This window comes from Bubalus kerabau, chromosome 18 (assembly GCF_029407905.1).
Source record: "Bubalus kerabau isolate K-KA32 ecotype Philippines breed swamp buffalo chromosome 18, PCC_UOA_SB_1v2, whole genome shotgun sequence".
In the NCBI taxonomy this organism is placed as follows: domain Eukaryota; kingdom Metazoa; phylum Chordata; class Mammalia; order Artiodactyla; family Bovidae; genus Bubalus; species Bubalus kerabau.
In genome coordinates, this window is record NC_073641.1 from 22148683 (window position 1) to 22170764 (window position 22082).

At 40.3% G+C, this 22082-nt stretch overlaps 1 protein-coding gene across 2 annotated transcripts in view; it reads left to right on the top strand.

Moving 5' to 3' along the window:
• PDE4D (phosphodiesterase 4D) overlaps positions 1-22082 on the top strand; it is an 849844-nt gene that overhangs the window by 746589 nt on the left and 81173 nt on the right. For both annotated transcript variants that reach the window (XM_055555248.1, XM_055555247.1), the window contains exons 6-7: positions 2564-2668; positions 15902-16014. In XM_055555248.1, the coding sequence (XP_055411223.1) occupies positions 2564-2668; positions 15902-16014 (218 nt within the window). The remainder of the gene's footprint in view (positions 1-2563; positions 2669-15901; positions 16015-22082) is intronic.

Sequence of the window (22082 nt, forward strand, 5' to 3'; positions counted from 1 at the left end):
TTTCTTATTCATCTGCCAATGAAAGGGTTAGGATGTGTGGCATTCTTTGGGAAACAGTGCTCCCTGTTTGCTTGGGTCACTAGTAACTGTTAAGTCATTGGAATCAGATATTTTTGGTCCGGCTAAGTTCCTCACAGCACATCTCATAGGGGTCCAGTTGGTCCCTGCTGGACAGCTGCTACCATTTGACCAAGACCATCCCTGAGAAACCATTGGAACCCGGTAAAGGAATTCTCTGTCTTTTGACTCCAAATTAAATAGTCTTTGTGACCCTACATTAGTATTCTGGATTCCAGAAACATTCAACTTAATTTCTCTGCCTTGAAATTATAACGTCCTTATGGGCTTGACTAAAATACCACTCTCAGGAAGACTTCTGTCACTTGTGCTAATAAACACTGCAGATATTAGAGATTGCAGTCTGGCCACTAAGGGTTATGACATCCTAAAATCCTTAACATCTAAAAATCAGATGCCAAAAATTTAAAAAGAGAGTTTGCATATAAAAACTTCAACTGTGGGGATTCTTTTGAAAAATCTGAAGATCTGACAACAGTGGGTGGTCAATCCCACATGTGCCCTCTGAAGTCCCACCCCTACCGCCCCTGCAGTACCCACAACCATGCCATTCATTCATTCATTCATATGATCTGTCCGGCTGCTAGGGGCTTATTATGTGTTCACCTGGTAAGTCTCTAGTGCCCTAATGAAACTCACATGTGTATGGAGAAATGACTTACAAAATACCTGCATATTAGATAGCTCATACCTTAGAGAACCCCGTATTCTACTTATGTCTCCCTTGCAGTTGAAAAGTAGGTTTTTCTTTTTTTAATTTATTCATTTATTTTTGGCTGTGCTGGGTCTTCGTTGCTGGGTGGGCTTTTCTTCAGTTGTGGTAACCAGGGGCTACTCTCTACTTGCAGTGTGAGGGCTTCTCATTGTAGTGGAGCAGGGCTCTAGGCACACAGGCTTCAGTAATTGCGGCACGAGAGCTCAGTAGTTCTGTTTCCTGGGCTCTAGAGTACAGGCTCAATAGATGTGGTGCAGGGGCTCAGTTGCTCCATATTGAACCTGTGTCTCCTGTATTGGCAGGTGGATTGTTTACCACTGAGCTACCAGGGAAACCCAAAAGGGACAGTTTTTATTAGAAAGTGAGAAGAAGAGAATAAGAGGGAGACAAAACTAACATTTATTAAGCTAGATGATCCCTTACTTCTGTGTTTTCAAACTTACTGGTAGATTGCAAAATCAATTTTGTGGGTCATGATCAATATTCTTAAAATAAATAGAATAGAAAACATCAGAGTGAATGTTACATGGTAAATGTTATTTCATGTCAGTTCTACTTTAACTCTTTATATAGTAAATCAAATATGTGTTCTCTGTATGTTTCAGTTATATATAGATTTTCTTTATATTGTGTGTATCTCATTTTCTTCACTCTAACTTAAATGCATGTTTTGTTAAAAGACTATAAGCAAGTTTTGCTGTGAGTATTATGTATAACACACAGGCATTGCTTTTAATAGGCATTCACTTCCTCCTACCTTTTCCTTTTTTTTCAGTAATATGTAACTGTTAATCCCAAATTCCTAACATATGCCCCCACCTTTCCCCTTTGGTAACTGTAAATTTGTTTTCTATGTCTGAAAGTGTGTTTCTGTTTTGTAAATAAGTTCATTTGTATCATTTTTTTAGATTCCACATATAAGTGATATCATATGATATTTGTCTTTCTCTGACTTCATTTAGTCTGATAATCTTCAGGTCCCTCCATTTTGTTGCACATGGCATTATTTCATTACTTTTTTATGACTGAGTAGTATTTTATGCATATATATGGGCTCCCCAGGTGGCACTAGTGGTAAATAACCTGCCTGCCAATGCAGGAGACATAAGCAACTGGGGTTCAATCTCTGGATTGGGATGATCCCCTGAAGGAGAGCATGGCAACCTACTCCAGTATTCTTGCTTGGAGAATGCCCATGGACAGAATAACTTGGTGGGCTATAGTCCATAGGGTCGCAAAGAGTCATACACAACTGAAGTGACTTAGCATGTAATATTATATGTATATATACGTATATATACTATATAATAAAATATGTATTCTCTTTGTGTTCATATATAATTATATATGTATATTTTATATAAGCCATTTTATTATATTTAAGCTTATATTATACAAAATATATGAAATCCCATGGACAGAGGAGCCTTGCAGGCCATAAAAAAGTCAGACATGAATGTGCGTACACACACATAATCTCACATTTTCTTTTGTCTATTCAGGTGTCACTGGACACTTAGGTTCCTTCCATGTCTTGGCTATTACAAATAGTGCTGCTGTGAGTGTTAGGGTGTATTTATCATTTCAGATTAGAGTTTGCATCTTTTCTGGGCATATGCCCAGGAGTGGGGTTGGGGGATCACATGCATGCTTAGTCACTCAGTCGTGTCTGACTCTTTGTGACCCTTTGGACTATAGCCTGCCAGTCTCCTCTGTCCATAGGATTTCTCTGACAAGAATACTGAAGTGGGTTGCCATTTCCTCTTTCAGGGGATCTTCCCAACCCAGGGATTGAACCCATGTCTCCTGTGTGTCCTGCATTGCAGGCAGATTGTTTATCCTCTGAGCCATTGAGGAAGACCACTGGATCATATGGTAGCTCTATTTTTACTTTTTAAAGCACCTCCATATAATTCTTCATAGTGGCTGCACCAATTTACATTCCCATCAACAGTGTCAGAGAGTGTCCTTTCTCCTTACCTTTTTTCAACTGCACAGGTATCAAAACATTTCTGTATATATATTTTTATATTAGGAGTTAGCACCCGCATGTCTTCAAAAAATGAGCACAATTAACAACAGTATTCGTTCTACTTACTACTTTAAATAAGTATATTGGTAATAGTATGAAATATGTTTCTTACTGCAGTTCACTGTTAAAATGTTTGAAAGCCACTTCCTTATCTCATTTAATCTTCCCTCAAAACTCTGAGGGGTGGAGTCTGGGCCTTCTGAAGAAAAATGACAGTCTCCACAGGAGTTGCAGTTCCTTATATTCTTTGCTTGTTGGAAGGTCTCAGAGAATGCCAGAAAGGGAGGGTTTGGTTAGCTGGGGCCTTGAAACTGATGATAAATAAAGGACATGTTCAGGGTGGGTAACCATGGTGGTTCGATCACCAGGACAAACTATGAAAACGAAATATACAGACTTTAATTAGAATGTGAAACTAAATATCTAGAAGCATCTCCATTGGTTATTTTTGTGACAGAATACTATATGAAATGAAATAAATAATGCCAGGGAAATGGTAGATGCACTGAGAATAGTGGTATTAGCTAAATGGCAAAATTCAGGAAACTTAAAAGTTATACTTCAAGAGTTAAGATATGTAATACTGTTTAAAAATATAAAATCACCAGAAAGACACACCACAGCAATTGATTTTAATGGATCTCAAACGTTTTTTTAAATCTAAACCCTTAATGATCTCAATGCAAAATGTCCATACATTAAATAAACAATTCTAGTTAGCAAATATGCCTTGCAATGCTATGCTAAGTCACTTCAGTCGTGTCCGACTCTGTGTGACCCCATAGACGGCAGCCCACCAGGCTCCCCCGTCCCTGGGATTCTCCAGGCAAGAACACTGGAGTGGGTTGCCATTTCCTTCTCCAGTGCATGAAAGTGAAAAGAGAAAGTGAAGTCGCTCAGTCGTGTCCGACTCTTAGCGACCCCAAGGACTGCAGCCTACCAGGCTCCTCTGTCCATGGGATTTTCCAGGCAAGAGTACTGGAGTGGGGTGCCATTGCCTTCTCCGAAATATGCCTTAGAGATTTATAAAAATATTTATATATATACAGCCATTATGTTTTCAGACAGTAAGAAGAAAATTGCTATTCAACTATTTTTCTCTAATCAAGAAGGTGTAATTTATGCACAAAGCTAAATACTCAATATAAAATAAGGTTTTACCAGATCAGAGGATGGCAAGAAGTGTTCAAATTGTCTTGAAATATTATATATTTTCAAAAGCTAATCTTAAGAATGAAGTAAAACATGAATGATGTGCTTTATGCATCTAGCTTTTCACAGTAACCGCAGTTTAAATTGTTTAAAGTAGCATGTGTGCATGCTCAGTTGCTTCAGTTGTGTCTGAACCTATGGGTTGTAGCCCATCAGGCTCTTTTGTCCATTGGATTTTCCAGGAAAGAATACTGGATTGGGTTGCCGTGCTCTCCTCCAGGGGAATCTTCCCAACTCAGGGCTCGAACCCGCATCTCCTGGGTGTTGTGCACTGCAGGCAAATTCTTTTACCCACTGAGCCATCCTGGAAGCCCTGTTTAAAATAGCAGGTATAATGAATACTGTTGCTTATTGTGTTAACTTTCAGATAGACGCAGGTGCTAACTGCTACTAGTATCAAAAATATGTACAGAATTGTTTCAATAATTGTGTTTGAAGAAGAGATGAGAAGGAAATGGATCACTGTTTAAATCAACGGTTATGTGTTCCAGGTAACAAACTTGATAAATATTTATAATCTTTTCAACAAATCACACATTTAAGTTGAAATTCGGAAAATAGCAAAAATGAAATAGGCATATGGATATATGATTCTTCAAGTTAGCCTTAAAATTCAAATAAAATATGGAACATGTCCTGGGCAGGCAGCCTTCTTTGGGATATATTTTTAGCTCTATTTACAAATGAAAAAACTGATAGATTGAAAAGTTAACTCATTCACCCAGCTCTGCCACCTGGTTGCTAAGTTTCAGAGTCAACCTTTGAACCTGGGTCTCTGCCCCTAATGTCATGCTCTTTCTATTGCTCATGACTATTATAGTAGACCACTGAAAAAGATGACTCTAGATCTCCTGGCTTACCGCTGACTGTGCATCTGGACTCCTGCAGTGGATTCTTAATCTGCCTCCTCCCTTCCTCCTGGGCCACCCGTGCACTTATCCAATTCCCTCAATATCCATTAGTTCAAGGCCACACACTTAAGTATTCAACTTTCCCTTCTGCGCCCTTGAAGGAGTCTACTCCATCCAGGTTATTTCTCACCCACACAGGGAACCTTTATTCAGGCTCCAGACATTTCTTCTACCTGAAAAGAATGCCAGCTGACTGTCTCCTCCCATAGCCATTCAAACCACAGACTGCATGGAAACTGCCTCTCTCCTGGTTCACTTTCTTCCTGGAACCCTGAACAGTTAGCTACAGTGCATACCTCCTGATCCCTGCTCTGAACTACAGTAGCGCTTCCAAGCTGAATCATTTCTTAGCAGCAGCTGGTCATGTGTCTGACTTTCTCAGCAGGGTATTATAAGCTCCTTTCCAGGTCCAAGCCAGTGAATCGCTCGTGTTCTTCTATTTTACAGCAACCAGCACATCAGAGAGACTTCATAAGTGTGTATGGATTTATGGACTGCTGTCTTTCTGGGGAAGAGAGAGAAAGGAAAAAAGGGAAGAAGGATGATTACTCTCTGGTCATTTCTCAGGAGTACACAAAGGCATGAGGAGGGCAAATAAGATGTCCTTGGTAGAGATTTCAAAAACATTTCAAAAACATTTCAAAAAGAACCCACAGAACATTATGTATCATGTTTATGTTGTTGGACTCGCCTGACATGGTATAGGGCAGAGTTTTCCAAAGTATGCTTCAAGACATGATAGTTTCTGCATTCCAAGATCAAATCCATTTAAATAACACTTATTAAATGACATTAAACCCATTCTTTACTCAGCAGTAAAGAATCTGCCTGAAATACAGGAGCCACAGGAGGCCACGAGTTTCATCCCTGAGTCAGGAAGATCCCCCAGAAGAGGGCATGGTAATCCATTCTAGTATTCTTGCCTGGAGAATCCCATGGACAGAGCATCCTGCCAGCCTACAGGCAACAGGGTTGCTAAGAGTCAGACACAACTGAAGTGACTTAGTACTTGCACAGCACTTTTGCTATAGAGCTTTTCGCTTTTGATAGGTTCATGTCCATTAAGATCACTACATGTATTGTATGACATTCTCAACTTTGCTTGCCCACAGAATTCTCTTAGTAAGGATAATCTTATAGGAATTCTGTTGCCGTTGTTAAAGAGTATCAGACAGACAGTTTGAAACCAAGAGATGGAGCATAAGCGATAGACGGAGCTAGAATACAGCTAGAGAGGCATACCCAGGACATTATCACTGCTTAAATTCGACTTGGAAAGAAATAGTCTTACTTTTTACAAAGTGTGTCTGGTGATGGTGGTTTAGTTGCTAAGTCATGTCCAACTCTTGCAACCCCATGGACTATAGCCTGCCAGACTCCTCTGTCCATGGAATTCTCCAGGTGAAAACACCAGAGTGGGTTGCCATTTCCTTCTCCAACAAAGTATGCCTGCTGCTGCTGCTCCTCCTAAGTCGCTTCAGTCGTGTCTGACTCTACTTATTGATTTTTTACCCACAAATACATGTTGAGTGCCTGTAAATGTTAGGATCTGTTCTAGATGCTTGTAGAAAAGCCTAGAAGCACATGTAAAAATGATATAAACACTGTCATAGAGGCAAAGTTCAGCAAATTGTATCCAGGTGGAAGGATTGGCTAAAAAGGGCAGTCTTAGAAAAAGTGAAAGTAAAAGTGGTAGTCACTCAGTCATCTCCAACTCTTTGTGACCCCACGGACTGTAGCCTACCAGGCTCCTTTATCCATGGAATTCTCCAGACAAGGATACCGGAGTGGGTTGCCTTTCTCTTCTCCAGGGAATCTTCCATACCCAGGGATCAAACCCGGGTCTCTTGATTGCAGGCAGATTCTTTATCATCTTAGCCATGAGGGAAGCCTAGTCTTAGATGGGATGGTAAATAAAAGGAGCTGGAATGCTATGATAAAGCCCACCGAAAGAAAGCCTTCTGTGGACTCAAGAAGTATGACATTCATAGACTAAGAAGGAGGGAGTTTATGCAGCTGAATTTTGAGTGAGGCACTGACATGTTAAAAACAGAACTTAAGATTATTCCAACTTTATAAACAGGACTTGTGAGAAAGACTGAACCCAAGAAGATCCAATAGTCAGCTATTACTCAAATCTAAAAATAAATAGATGAGGATTTGACTGAAAGTGGCAAGATGGCAGTTGTTGAAATTAAGAAGAAATTGGTAAATCAATTGGCAGAGTATTAGATGGGAATATCGTTGGGACAGGGGTAGAGGGTGTAACTATACAGCAGAGAAAGCAAGATTTTCTATTTATCAATAACTTTATTTCTCAAAATATCTTAATTTCAAACAGAAAGCATCCATACCTGGTGTTCACTGAATCTAAACTCATAGAGTTCCAGAATCATGGTATTGGATGGGACCTTTGAAGACATCTGGTGAATACTGAAATGCCCTCTATAGTATAATTCCTGACCCACCCAGGTTAATCAATCATGAACAACCTAAAAACCAACATCCCACCCAAATAAAATAGTGTCAGAAGTTATAAAGTAAATAAATATTAGAGCTAGGTAGGCAGAAGAGATCACCTAAACAAATCCTTACTTGCTGTAAGGAATGCTTTGTGTAGGAACTGACAGAGATAAAGATTCAAAGACTGTGTCATCCCTGAAGGTTGACTGTAGGTGAGGGAAACACATATGTCTCCTATAGGCCCTCTCCCCAAGAGAATCAAAATGACTCCTAAGGTTGTAACAGGAATACTCCTTCATCATTGATTGGACTGTGAGTTTCTTGAAACCCAAAGTTATTTCTTTCCATTTGGTGTACTCAGCACCTGGCACATGGCAGGTATTCAGTATATATTTATTCAAATGCAAATAAAATACATAGTTCTAATAGTTTTTTTCCAGCCTTTTGGCAAAATATTTATTGTTGTTTTATTGAAACAAATTCAAAGACAAAAGCTTCCTCACTAGCATTTCTAGTCTTTGTTGTTGAAATATGAATTAAGAATGAGAATCATCTTACCCCAAACTCATGGATGTGTTTGGTCTGTTTTGAATGTCAACGGCCATGCCTTGATACTCTCCTTGGAAATTCTACTTTTGCTTTGCTCTTGAGAGTTTCTCTCCCTACCTTCCTGGCAGTTTCCCCTTCCATTCTGGGCCTCCCAACTGGTCTTGTCTTTGTCCAGTGCTCCTTTCATGCTATTCCCAGAGTAATCTTTCTGAAAAACAGATCTGACCCAGGGACATCCTCACTTAGATTTTTAATGGCTCCTTCAGGAAAAAAAACTATAAAGTCTCAGAATAGTACAGTAAATCCCCCATGAATACTTCTCCACCTATACCTTTGTCCATTACTGGACCCAAACTTTGCATCTGTATTTGCTTCTACCAACTTGAATGGCCTGTATTCTCCAGCTGGCAATGGCACATGTTTATCTCAGATGTCACCTCCCATTCTTCACTTGGTTAGTTCTTCAATTTATCCCTGAAGACTCAGGGCTGAATTCCCTCTTTCAGAAAACTCTCCCAGAACTTTCCTAGGCAGTGGTAGGTGGCACCTTCCCTGACGCCTTCTGTGCCATGTGCTGACATTGCACCTGTACATACTGCCTGGTTTGGTGGAAACTTAGATCATTGCCTTTGCCTTTGGACTATGAGCTTCTTGAAACCCAAAGTTACTTCTTTCCATTTGGTGTACTCAGCACCTGGCACATAGCAGGTATTCAATATATGTTTATTCAAATGAAAAGAAAATTACTATAATTCAGTTCAGTTCAGGCACTCAGTCGTGTCTGACTCTTTGTGACCCCATGAACCACAGCACGCCAGGCCTCCCTGTCCATCACCAACTCCTGGAGTTCACTCAAACTCATGTGCATCAAGTCGGTGATGCCATCCAGCCATCTCATCCTCGTCGTCCCCTTCTCCTCCTGCCCCCAATCCCTCCCAGCATCAGGGTCTTTTCCAATGAGTCAACTCTTCGCATGAGGTGGCCAAAGTATTGGAGTTTCAGCCTCAGCATCAGTCCTTCTAATGAACACCCAGGACTGGTCTCCTTCAGAATGGACTGGTTGGATCTCCTTGCAGTCCAAGGGACTCGCAAGAGTCTTCTCCAACACCGCAGTTCAAAAGCATCAATTCTTCGGCGCTCAGCTTTCTTCACAGTCCAACTCTCACATCCATACATGACCACTGGAAAAACCATAGCCTTGACTAGACGGACAAAGTAATGTCTCTGCTTTTTAGTACCATGTAGACTCATTGAGAGGACACGGGAACTGTGAAGTACCTTGTTCATTGCTGCATCTCCGTCATTCAGTGCGGTGCCTGGAAAAGAATCTAGTAGGTCAGCAACACAAGGTTATTTAACTCACAGTCTCTCACTTAAACTAAAATCATCTACAAGGTTCTTGTTATTATCCCCAATCTTCAGGTGAGGAAATTAAGGTCCAAGAAAGATTAGGTGATATGCCGGGGATTATGGCTTGTGTGTAGTGGAATGGAGATGAGAACTACCTCCTGCTTTTCAGTGTCCATCAAGGAGTGATTTTACTTATAGAGGTACATGTGGCACATAAAGTCCCTAATCCACATTCTGATTAAACTTGATTTGAACTCTAGTTTCTTGGACAAAATTTCTTCCTGCTGTTACACAGAATTTCAAAAGCTTCCTCTTCTTTCTCTGTCTCTCCTCTCTGGTGTCAGCTCAGGCTGACATTTCAGTTTGAGCAAATCTCGCCTCTAGGCTTAGATTAAACAAAACAAAACAAGAAGACTCTTTATCTCAGCATTTTGTACCTTCAGTAACTTTATTAAAGTTTCAGGGGAGTGGAAGATTTATAGTGTGAAATTATCCTGTAGACCAAGTTGACTCCTTTCTGTTATACACACACACACACACACACACACACACACTCCCTCCCTCCCTCCCTCCCTCCCAAGGGAGCATATTCTCCGCCTTTCCTATGTGGAAGAGAACACAGGAAATATATCTGTGGAAGAGACCACAGATTAGTTCCACCCAAACCAGTGCACCTTAAAGTCTCATCTTCTATAATATCTTCTGCGACCTTGTCAAACATTATTTTGCACTCTCCTTGAAAGAAATTCTGGATACAGTTATGATGAATACAATATGATGATGATTCCAGAAGACTAGTTTTTAAGAGCAGAAAGTCTACTCCCTCACAAGTCCCATTAGGCAATTCTTCTATTCAAGCCCGACACATCATGAGAGTACATGCTTATGTCAAATTTTAATACTGAGATTGTCTTAGATAAGAACAACCATCAGAGAAGCAAATAGTCTGTAAGTTACTAATTTTATTTCTACTGGCAACATGGCTGACGATCATGGTCTGACTGATTTCAGCCTAGCCTCCCTGAATCCCATTTATTGCAGAGTCCTAGAATTTTCCATCTCAATAAAATCAGATTGCCTATCACACAGTACTCTGAATCACTCAGTGGCTCCTCTTTTTGAAAATTCCATCCAAAGCTCCTACCTACACATGCCTGACAAGACTTCTACGACCAGTGTCTGTGGATTTCTGCAAGGCCCTACTTATGGGAATTCCTTTCACTACATACACATATACACACATCTTTTGAACTCAGGCCCATAATGTTTTCCCTTAAAAATTCTTCCCACCCCCTTCACTTACCTCCTGTTTCATTCTTTAGTACTCAGCCTTCTCACACTCCGCTCTGATTTAAATTACCTTCTGTTATTCTCCCATCACCTACATGCTTCCCTCTTTCAGAATGCTTTCTACAATATAGTATGCCAAAACCATCTCTACCCCTGGACTTTAAACTTTCCTGGGATAAGGGGCACATTCTTTTATTCATCTCACTTTTGCAGACTCTAATAGTGACACGTATTTGGTGCTAAATAAATGTTTGTTGAATTACTGATGGTACAGTGATGGTACTCAGTCATGTCTGACTCTTTGCAGCCCCATGGACTGGAGCCTGCTAGGCTCTTTGGTCCATGGAATTTTCCCGTGGAGAGGGTTGCCATTTCCTACTCCAGGGGATCTTCCTAACCCAGGGATCGAACCCACATCTCTTGGTCTCCTGCATTGGCAGGTGGGTTCTTGATCACTAGCACCACTGTATTAGAAGTCAACAAAACCCACTCTTATATTTATTTCATTAAAAAAATTCTACTGGAGCCTTAGGCAGACCAAGGGAAAAAAATCATAGATAGTGGGAAGATAGGGAAAAAAACTCACAAAATTATGTATACCTTTTCCTTAGAGGTTTTTTTGAAGTACTAAGTGAAATTTTATATTTTTCATAAGATTTCAAAGCAAGAACTTGATGCCAGAAATACACTTGGAAATGAGAACAGCTTGCCACTGGCAAGCTTTGCTTAAACCTGTTACATGTACACATTGAAAGTGAATCCAACTTCTCCATGTATTTCCCATCAGATAAAAGGTATAGACAGAAAAAAGAAATCAGCAAAACTTAGAGCTAAATTGAACCAATCTTTTACTGTATCAAATTCAGGGAGTGACTTGCTTAGAGTAATACATGGTAAAATGGGAATCATATTTCTCTAGTTCTACCTACTTTAGACACTATCAACTGCATCCTTAGGAACAAAGAGGGAATTTGGGTGGGAATTAAGAAAGGGGAAGCTGGAATTGCTTAAAATGTTATGTATTTAATTATTAATATTTGTTCTTCAGAGCTGTTTAGTAAAGGGCTTTTTTTTATCTTTAAGAAAAATACGAATCAGCTGTTACAGTTTATATTTTCTTAATTAAGGGTACGCAAATGGTGTCCAAAGTAACTGATTTTTTTTTTTACTTCTTCTCTTCATTTACACCAATAAGCCTGTCTAGGAGTTATGACAAATTTATGCAGACCTTTAATCAGTCAAGAGTTGGCAGAGAAACTGACATCTGCAGAGTCACACAGTACGCAGAATGGATCCTTTTACCTCAATGGTCAATATCCCTGTGACTTGTGGGTAAAAGTAAGTGACTGAACATGTCACAGGAAAACGACCTCAACCTCCAGCTCACCGCTGTGGCTCTGAGGCGATTACTTTTTTTTTTATCCTTTTCAAAAGGAAGCTGCTGCTTCAGCATCTTCTCCTGGAGCTCCTGGCACTGGTTCAGGCTGTGTGTCAGGGGAACCCTTGATCGCATCACAGTGACGGAAGCCAAGTGCTGGCCTGCAAGAATTGAGGACTGTTTGTTCGCAGAAGATCCTGAACAGAAACATGGGTGTTACATAGTTCAAGGGGGCCTTGAAGGAAACCAATGCTGCTGTAGGAGGGGACTTCCAAAGGCTCAAGTTATTTCTCAGTTGCTGTTCCAGAGCCCTCGCCTGGCTTTTGTGGAATCTGGCCAAGAGTTGTTGCTTAGGCAGTTTCTCCCTGTAGGTCCTTCACTTAGACTTTAGACAGGGAAATAAGAGTTTTCATGTATTTTCAAGTAGTGCCACGGTGATGGCTACTCTCTGGGGAGAGAAGTATTTTATTAATGAATGCAGTGTGTGTTCTTGGTAAAACCCCACATTAAACTAGCTCACACTGTTTTCATCCTGAGAGCTATTGGTGACGTTTAGGTGTGTTGTTTGGTGACTCAGTTTCCTGGAGGATACCAGGAAACTCCACATTGAGGCTTTTTTAGTGGGGATGAGAAGGTCAGTTACTCAATGTCTTACAACACTTGGGGTTAAAATTCCTAAAAGTTCAGCTTTAACACTGATCCTGAGCAACTCTGGCTAGCCATATTGCCTATAAACCTAGGAATTTGGGAAAAGTAGTATTCTCAGCTCTGTGCTAATATCAACAGTAATTCTTCTTGTTTTAACAGTAATTTTTTATTTGAGCAACAATTTTATAGAACAAACTTTTTTTGTTGTTAGTCATTATTTTCTTAATTGGTATATAGATGTGCTCTGGTCATTTTTTTTTCTTTTTTCATTCTCCAGACTTATACAGTGCATGCAAAGGTAGTTAGAACTTAAAATACGTACACAGACCACATTTTTATTGTGCTCAAATGCTGATTGTCAGAGGGGCTAATCTATGATTGGGACATAAAGTAGATCTTCTGAAACAAGCTGTCCCTCTTGTCACTGTACTGCCTTCTTAAGAGTAAGTCTGGTTATTTGAGTGCATAATGTCTTGACGCACGGAAACTTTGGTGAATTACTTTTCTACTCTTAGGATTAAAAATTGAACACTAAAGTGTAACACATGGAACCACATCCCGCTAGGTCAAAGGCCCATATTTCTGAAAAGCTTTGAGAAGTTGGTGATGATGGGAAGGGAGATGGGGAGGTCCCCTGGGGCTCAGACTTTGGAAAAGTTGGAAAGCAGGGGAGAGAAACAAAACACAAAAGTCTTTGAGATGGGGAGAGGGGATTCCTGGCTTCCGGATATAATCAGTGACTGGAAAGATGGCTGTGAACAAATCCTAGACACAATGGTTATACATCTTTAATGCACTGGATGTGCTAACTGTGGATGGCCCAAATCAACTGAAATAAGTTAATTTCCTCTTAAAATTCCTACATCCTTATTTTATACCTCAGAGGAAAGAAAAATCCAAAATAAAATCACATAGTGCATGTACTACCATCACAACTAGGTTATGCTATAGTTACATATGGAAGATATTAAGTAAAATGAAAATGTGTTATGGCCATAGGTTTAATGATTGCTTGTGATCTTTAGGGTATGGGATTACAAGGAACTTTCTGCATTCCATCTTTGTGTAATGTTTCAGATTTTATAACAAACATGTTATATTTTTATATACTTAATCAAGGAAAGGCTGTACAGACAAAATACTTTATACTTGTGATTTAAGATTATGTTTAAGGTTTTTCCTTTTGTTGGGGGAAAAGCTCCAATCTTACACTTTAATTCACCTGGCAAGGTTAGGTAGGTGTTGGTTCACCTAAAGAAATATTTACAGAGATTGGTGCAGAAAAAAAAATTTTTTTAAGTGGAATAAAGAGGCAGTTTTTAACCTAGAGTTCTCAAAGTGAATAGCCAACAGTTCAAGAATCCTTGATAACAATTAGCCACGTGGCCCATGTAACAAATACTTGGAAAGTTATTTTAACTTTTAAAAATTTTATATAAAAACCTATCTGGAAAATCCCAGGAGCCTGAGATTCAGTCCATGACATTTTTTGTTGTGCCACTGACCAAATTTCAAGGCAAGTGGAGTCCAAATTTCAAGGGCAGAATTTCTTCTCCTCCAATACCTGTAGATTTGAAGACCAAGAAAAATGCTTACCCCAACTGCATATAAGCTTTTCAGATTATGCTTTCTAGTTGACAATAACAGAAGTTTCATAAGATGGACTCTTCCTGGGAGTCTGGACGTTTTCCTGCTCTGAAACGTTTGCTTATCTGCAGGCTAATAGAGTGAAGTTCTCTGCAATCGATCTCTTACGGTAGAGCTCCCCCAGGGTCAGTTTTTGTGAATAGAACCTGCTTCCATACGATGTCTTTGAATGTAGTCTTTTCTCAAGTTTGTACTTTATTCTGTGCATGGTAGGTAGAAACACTCTTTCAGACTCTTCCCCTTGGCATCGCAATACCACCCTCGTCCCTGATTTGCAGTTCGTCTGACGAAAGAAGCAACATAGGCATAAATTGCCTATGCCCGTAAGCATACATTGTAAATTGCCCATAAGGCGTGGTGCATTCACACTGCCGTTGAAGATAACTCAGACAATTCTGAATGTGAAAATACAGCGTATTGTCAGATCTGTGAATTCTAAGGAGTGCTGGCTCATAACATTGTATGTTTTTATGTCCACCCCAAAATTTAGACGTAAGGGCTGGGTTGGGAACTCAGCCTGGTCTTAATACAAATACTTCTAAGTCCCACAACCACCCTGTCCTCTTCAAGTAGGTAAATCCTAAACTCTCAGAAAGCCTAAAATCCAAACCCACGGAAACTGATTGCTCGCGTCCTAAATAACCCAGCTTGTACGACCCGTCGGGTTCTCCAGGGAAAACTTGCAGGATGGTGGAGACGCGGAGGTTCGGGGCGACCCGGACTGGCTGAGCTCGGCTGGGCGTGCGGGGTCCCCGCGGGCCAGGTTCGCGGCCGCGCGCGCGCGGGCGCGACCCTAGGCGGCGGGCGAGCTGGTGGCGGGTTCTCCACGCCGGGTTTTCCGCCGCTCCCGTCGCACGGGTCCCCGGCAGCCCCACGGAAACACACGCTCACGCCCGCTCCTCGGAGCTAGCAGCGCGGGACCGCGCGGGGTGATGCGGCGGCGAAGCGGCGGGGCGACAAAGGGCCCGGGCGGGCCGTGGCCCCGGGCGATCTAGGCGTGGAGTCGAGGAGGGGCCGGGCTGCGCCGAGGGCCGTGGGGGGCGCGAGGGGGAGTGTTCCCGGAAAGCTGCGGCGATGGAGCCGCGCTGCGCCCGCCGCCGGAGGAGTTGAGAAAGAAAACAGGAAACGTGGTGGCCGAGCAGCCGGCCGCGGCTGATTCATTCGCTTTGAGTGAAGGCTCTGCAGGAGGGGCGGGCGCGGGGCCGCGGCTCGGGGCCGGTCGCCGAGCAGATCGCGCCGGGGACCAGACGCTCCCTCCGCTGGGCGGGCTCCTGGGCGCGCGCGCCACCCCCCTTCGCCATCCTCCGGCACCAGGACTTCTTCAAAGTCGCATCGTGGGGGTTCTGGTCCATGTAAAAGTTGGCTTGGCGCACTTGGCGCGCCCTCCCAGGACGCCGAACGGAGACGCCAAGCTGGAGAGGGCGTGCGTACCCGAGGCTCGCCGCCCCGCTAGCAGAGCCCCGGCCCCTCTCGCGGTGCCCGGCTCGGCAATATGAAGAAGCAGCCCTCATGTGCGGGCACCGGGCATCCGAGCATGGCGGGGTACGGCAGGATGGCTCCCTTTGAACTCGCCGGCGGCCCCGTGAAGCGCTTGAGAACTGAGTCCCCCTTTCCCTATCTCTTCGCAGAGGAGGCCTACCAGAAACTGGCCAGCGAGACCCTGGAGGAGCTGGACTGGTGTCTGGACCAGCTAGAGACCCTACAGACCAGGCACTCCGTCAGTGAGATGGCCTCCAATAAGGTAAGCCCCGGCTCGGTTCTCACCGAGTCCCCTAGGCTGCTGATTCCCACGCTGGTGAAGCCACCAGTCCCCGTGGCCCCGGGAAATATACAGAGGTTTGTCACACATTGCATTTTGGCTCCTTTGGAAGATTTCTGGTGCTCTCTGTGCCCTCCCTCTCTCATCCATTCACTCTGGAGAAATTAAACATTTTACAAAAGCAACTTTGATATAGTTTTGATTGCAATACCCGCAAGACACAGCGCTCACGGGTTTGTGTGTGTGTGTGTGTGTTTGGAGGGGTACTTCTCGGTGACACTTTGCCCTTGCAGCAGAAACGAAATCCTGTCTACTGGCAATCCATGTTTTAGGGTATTCTTCGGTGTCTCAGTGGGAAGTAAGAGTTGCTGGAGGTCAATGCAATACCTTGAATGTCACCATCTACCGCACTCACACTCAGAAGAGTTCAGTGAACTTGGAACCTTAACTCACATTTATCTAAGTGTCAGGGTCAGGGTACCCTGTAAGAACTGAGCCTTTGTAGTTTCGCTTGGTCGTATGTGTCCACAGGGGACATCAAAGTTAAGGTTATGGTCACTGTCATTGTTACTGTAGATCTTGGAGGGAGAGTCCAGTTTTCTGAGGTTATTTACAGAGATGATTCAATGGGGGCATTTGTGCCGTATATGCCAAGGTGCTGGTCTTGGTGGATGGTGGAGTTCAGGGGGCTGAGAAGCAACCTTCCACCTGCTACAGCCTTAAATCAAGGTACAGTGTTGTCCATTTTGGTGTATTTTTTTTGGAGTTCCTATTATTATTATTTTTTTAATCTTTAGTTATGTAAGGAAATAATTGGGATTATCTATGTTTTTAATGATTGTTTGGCTCAGGGGCTGGGAGGCATGGGCCTGTTGGATGCAGATGCCTGAAGGATTTAGCCAGTAAGGACTAATAACTTCATGTGGCAATTAATAACAATTGCCCCTTAAAAATATTTAAATATTTTGGCCCACCTATTTGCAAGGTTGGGAAAGTTATGCCATTTTACTGCTATCTACATGCACATATATTTCAAAGAGCTATGCTTTTTTTTTTTAGTTGACTATAGTTTTCATCCCACCTGTTTTTCTCTCATGTAGTTTCAAAAACTATAGCGTATCACCTGCTTGATTGTCTTATCTCTTGACAGCGCTTACATAGACAGCAGGATTTTTAACTGAAAGTTTAGCTTCAGATAAACAAAATAAAAAGGACTCCCCAGTCACTATCTATAGGCACTAACCTACCCGTAGGCACACTGACCTACCCGTAAGCACACCAATGATCAAATCTGCATTTTTTTTTTTTTTTTTTTTTTTTGGTCATTTAAGCCTCATTTCTAAATTTGGTGTGATTCCTCATCAAAATGACAGGTTATTACTCTTACTCTCTGCCTTGGCATCAGGGGCCATTGTTCTCATCTAGCTAATAAATTCTTAGTTCATTGATTCATTTTATAATATATAGGTTGTTCTTTCATAATTTGGTTCATAATGGCAGTTGACATATGCTAAGGATCTCGTGTCCTGAAGGCTGAATGGGACCATTGTGTATTGGGCCTGAGTTCTTATTCTCTTGCCTGGTTAATTCTGTGTAGTGAAAGGAGAAGCCAGAAGACACCAAAAGATGCTCAAGCCTTTGCTTATATTTTCAAGATGATTTGACTGTGCTTTTTCAGCGCAATGAACCTCAGCAGCTGTAATTACTTTCCCCCAAAATCTATACTCTTAATGATGAGACCTCTGTTTGAATTTAAAAATGAACATGAAATCTAATCATGTAAGTGACTTCAGTTGACAAGTAATTAATTTATCTGTACTTTAAAATGAAAAAGTAAAATTTGAGGTCAAAATGATTTTTTTTTTCTTTTAAAGGCACCAAGTAAGGCAAGGATTTTTTTCTTTTCTCTTTTTTTTTTATTGTGAAGGCCCCTCAAGTAGACTTTGAGTTAATTTACAGATTTAATGTAGGAGGTGAGCTTATTTCAAAATGCAGTCATTCTAGCTGTGTTTAAGTCTTGTATTGACATGATCTTATTTTTAACATTAAAAAAATTCAACTCAGCTGAAGCTGTTGATTAAACTTTTCATGTCTAAGCCATTCATCTTTTTTTTTTTCCTTAACTCATTCATTTCTAAATAAGTGCTAAGCTCTTGTGACTTTTTATAGATGAAAACGGATTAGCATAGAAAGAAAAAGCTCTTGGTAAAGGTTGTAAAGTTATCCTTCAGCCTGGTAACAAGGGCACGAATAAGTCACATCCACATGAGCTGTAAACTGAGTTGGAGCAGCTGATCTAAAGGTCCCCAGGAGTGATACCAAGTCTAAGTCTGAACTGGAAATGTGACAACTTGCATCACACGTCCACTAGGTTGTCGAGTATCTCTTGAGTGTGAATGAATAAGTCTGAAACATTGCTTTCGGTTACTAGTCTTATTATCATCCTTTCTTTCTACATGTACTTATTTGAACCAACCAGTGTTGTCTTTGAAAAGTCATAATATTTTTCTTTGTTTTCTTCTCTTTTTGAGGCTTTAAAAAAAGTGCCCTAATTGATTAAAATAACACAATAAAATACTAGTAAGAAATCACTATTTTTAAGTGATTATTTGGAGAAAATATTTACTATGAAAGTGGATTTGGGTGTGAGGAAGGAGGAAATTGATTCATCAGACTCATTTAACAAATTGGGTTAATGGATTCTTATTTTAAAAAATCTGAACAGAAGGAATCTGAACTATTAGCAGTTTTTAAGGGATGCTTCAGAAGCAACTACATGTATTTCCGGATTGGGATTATAATGTGTGTAATGCTTATCGATAGTGTTGAGACAGGAAAATTATGGAGTTCTTGGCCAATGCCAAAGTTGGCTATAATATGTGTAGGATACTTGTACCAAATAGGGGTGAGATACTCCAGATGGCATTTAATTTGAGTGGTTAAATTGACAGCGTTTACTCTCATAAGCACATTAATCTGCCTGAGATTTGTACAGATTTCCTTGAGTTAAGAGAGGTTTTGGTGATGTCTCAAAGCTTTGGTGGCAGACAGATCTGGAAGTTGAATCACAGTTTTATTCCTTACAACCTGAGTTATGTTAGAGAAATGACAAACATTTTTAGCTGGTTTCCTTAGCATAAGATGAGCACAATGATACTTGTTTTGAAAGGTCAGAGTTCGAAAAAATATGTATAAAATAGCTAGCTAATAATGTCTGACATGTACTATGCCTGTTGTTATTAGTATTATTGAAGGTTTAGGTTCAACTTGATTCATTGTGTACTTGGCTGAATTTTTTTTTTTTAACCATTCAGTTGTAATCTATGCTTGGTATTTTAAGTTTCACAGTTTTTATAATCCAGTTCTTAATTTTTATAATCCAGTTCTGTCTATAGCACACATTTCTATATTACAAAAAAGTGTTTATACTTTCTTTAGCATAATATAGGCATAAACATTTTGAAGTTCTAATTAAAAGCTTAATCTTTTCTTAAATTTCAGCTACAGAATTGGAAACAGAAGAGCTAAATATTTTTCCTATTTTATTCGAAAAATGAAAATACAGCACTTATTAATTTTTAGAAAATATTAAACATGATGTGGGATTGGTAGGTATATTTCCATCCTTTGTAAATATTTTGCAAAGCTAAAGTAACTTTAAGACTTTTTTAACAAAGGCCAAATAGTTTCACAGTATTTTTGGTTACCTTTTTCTCATGGAAAGTAAATTAAGGCTGTGAGGAGGGTAGGCCAGGAATCTAAGCATCAAAGGTTACGCTACGGAACTATATCCTCTTGTGACCTAACAATGCACATTTCACCAGACCTTCAATATAAGTGCGGTGAGATTTGAAGGGGAAAATAAAATCATCTTAAACGCCCCCCCGACACCACCAAATATATCACTATAAAAATGAATTGGTCCTCTTCTCTAAATTTGGGGCAGTTCTGAGGCTTGGCGTTAGTTACTGGAACCTACTTGCTTGAAGCCCGTATACTTCAAGGGGCTTCCCTGGTGGCTCAGTGGTAAAGAATCCACCTGCTAAATGCAGGAGATGTGGACTCCATCCCTGGGTGGGGAACATCCCCTGGAGTAAGAAATGGCAACCCACTCCAGTATTTGTGCCTGGAAAATTCCATAGACACAGAAGCCTGGCAGATTATAGTCCATGGGGTCGCAAAGAGTCAGAAAGAAACACACACACACACACACACACACACACACACACACACACGCACGCACAATGCTTCAAACTGAAAGTCTGTTTTGAAGTTACGATTCAGGTGTCCTTCTAAAAGACTTAAGGATTTTTGTTGTTGTTTTTCGTTTCAGGCATATGTAGGCCAGCTTTGCAAATGTGGATATGACTTCTTTATGGAATTTATTTTGTCTGGTTTTAACAAAGATCTCTATCATGTTTCTGTTGCCTACAAATTAAATTGCTTTGCTGGGATGCTTTTTCCTAGTATTTTTGCTGTCTACTCCCCCTGCTGATTTTTAATAGTCAATGCATAAGTAATGTATACTATAGCTTTCTGTGATTGCTGATGTATTTTCTTCTGGCAAAAGTGATGCTGGAATGAATACTATAGAATGTTCGCAAGAAATGGCTAAATCTTAAGATTTTTCAGCATGAGTATAAGATGGCTCAGGAAAGATATAAATGCTTAATTTTGTTGAGAAGAAAGCAAAAAGTTGGAAAAGGCGTTTTAAGTTTGTGAAGAGCAAAGAGCAAATAACAGTAATTTTCTTTAAAATATTAAAAACTTATTGACATAGTCAGGTAAGAGTTAAGAGTTAATCAACATACTTAAAGGAAAACTCTAAATTTTTAGAAAAGAAAATATCACTCATAAATAAAGATACTCAACTTACTGATGCTTTAAGTTTGCTCACTGCTTTTTCATCTACTTTATAAAAGTAGATTTGGCCAAGATTTATGTAGTTTACATATAGAGCCTTAAAGTTAACATGAAGAATTGGAAGTGGTTGTTTTATGTTCACTGTTTAAAAAAATACTTTATTTGCTTTTAAGTAATAATAGAAGGGAAGCACTTTTTACCAGATATTTTTATGTTTAATTAAATAGTAAAGCCCTTAATTTTAACCCCTTAACTTTAACTTTAAAGCAGTAAGGATTACTGTAAATCTTAATTTATCTCTTTTGTCATCAACTTGGCTCCTATATTGGTATTTAATGGCAGTAAGCTTAATATCCTTAAAATAATTAATTATCAAAAACTTTTAATTTTGTGACTCAATAAAGTAGTTGTTCCTTGAGAATTGCTTTCGGTCATTAAAATTTTGATTTAATTATAGGATAGTGGTAACTTCTGTCTCAGAGTGTTATGAACTATGTCCTTTTTTTTTTTTTTAATTTCAAAATGTAGGGCTTGGCCAAAATAAAATAGTGCTTTTCCCAATATATGAATAGTTTAAGCATGTTGAAGAAGGTTGCATGCTCAGTTGTGTCCAGCTCTTTGCAACCCCATGCCCGCCAGCTTCCCTTGTCCGTGGGATTTCTCAGGGAAGAATTCTGGAGTGGGTTGCAGGAATCAAACCCACATCTCTTGTGCCACCTGGGAAGTCCAGATTAAGCACATTTGCCCCTAAATAGCAAGGATAATAATGTTTTTACTCAATTTTAAAAGATTCCTGTGATATTGACAGAAATAGCTGTCTCTGTGACTATGTGATAATCATAGATTGTAGCTATTCCTTAAGATACACATAATTATGGCAGATATGAAACACCCATAATGATTTCCACTAAATCCATACAATATTATATAAAATATGATTTTCTCTTTTTCCAGAAAGAGATCAATACTTTAAAACTGCAAATAGCTTGGCTTTATTTTGTGACAGCATAGCTTTCTCTACCGGGTTGTAATACTGTGGCTGACTAGTGGTGATAGTTGAATTGACACTATTAGTCTGAGATCTTTCTGGGAAGTAGAGAGAGGGGTAGCCTTGCCTGCATTTTGATACTCACATTAGTTTTAAAAGACATTTTAAGAAAGCATTTTCTTTGGTTTACTCTAACAAG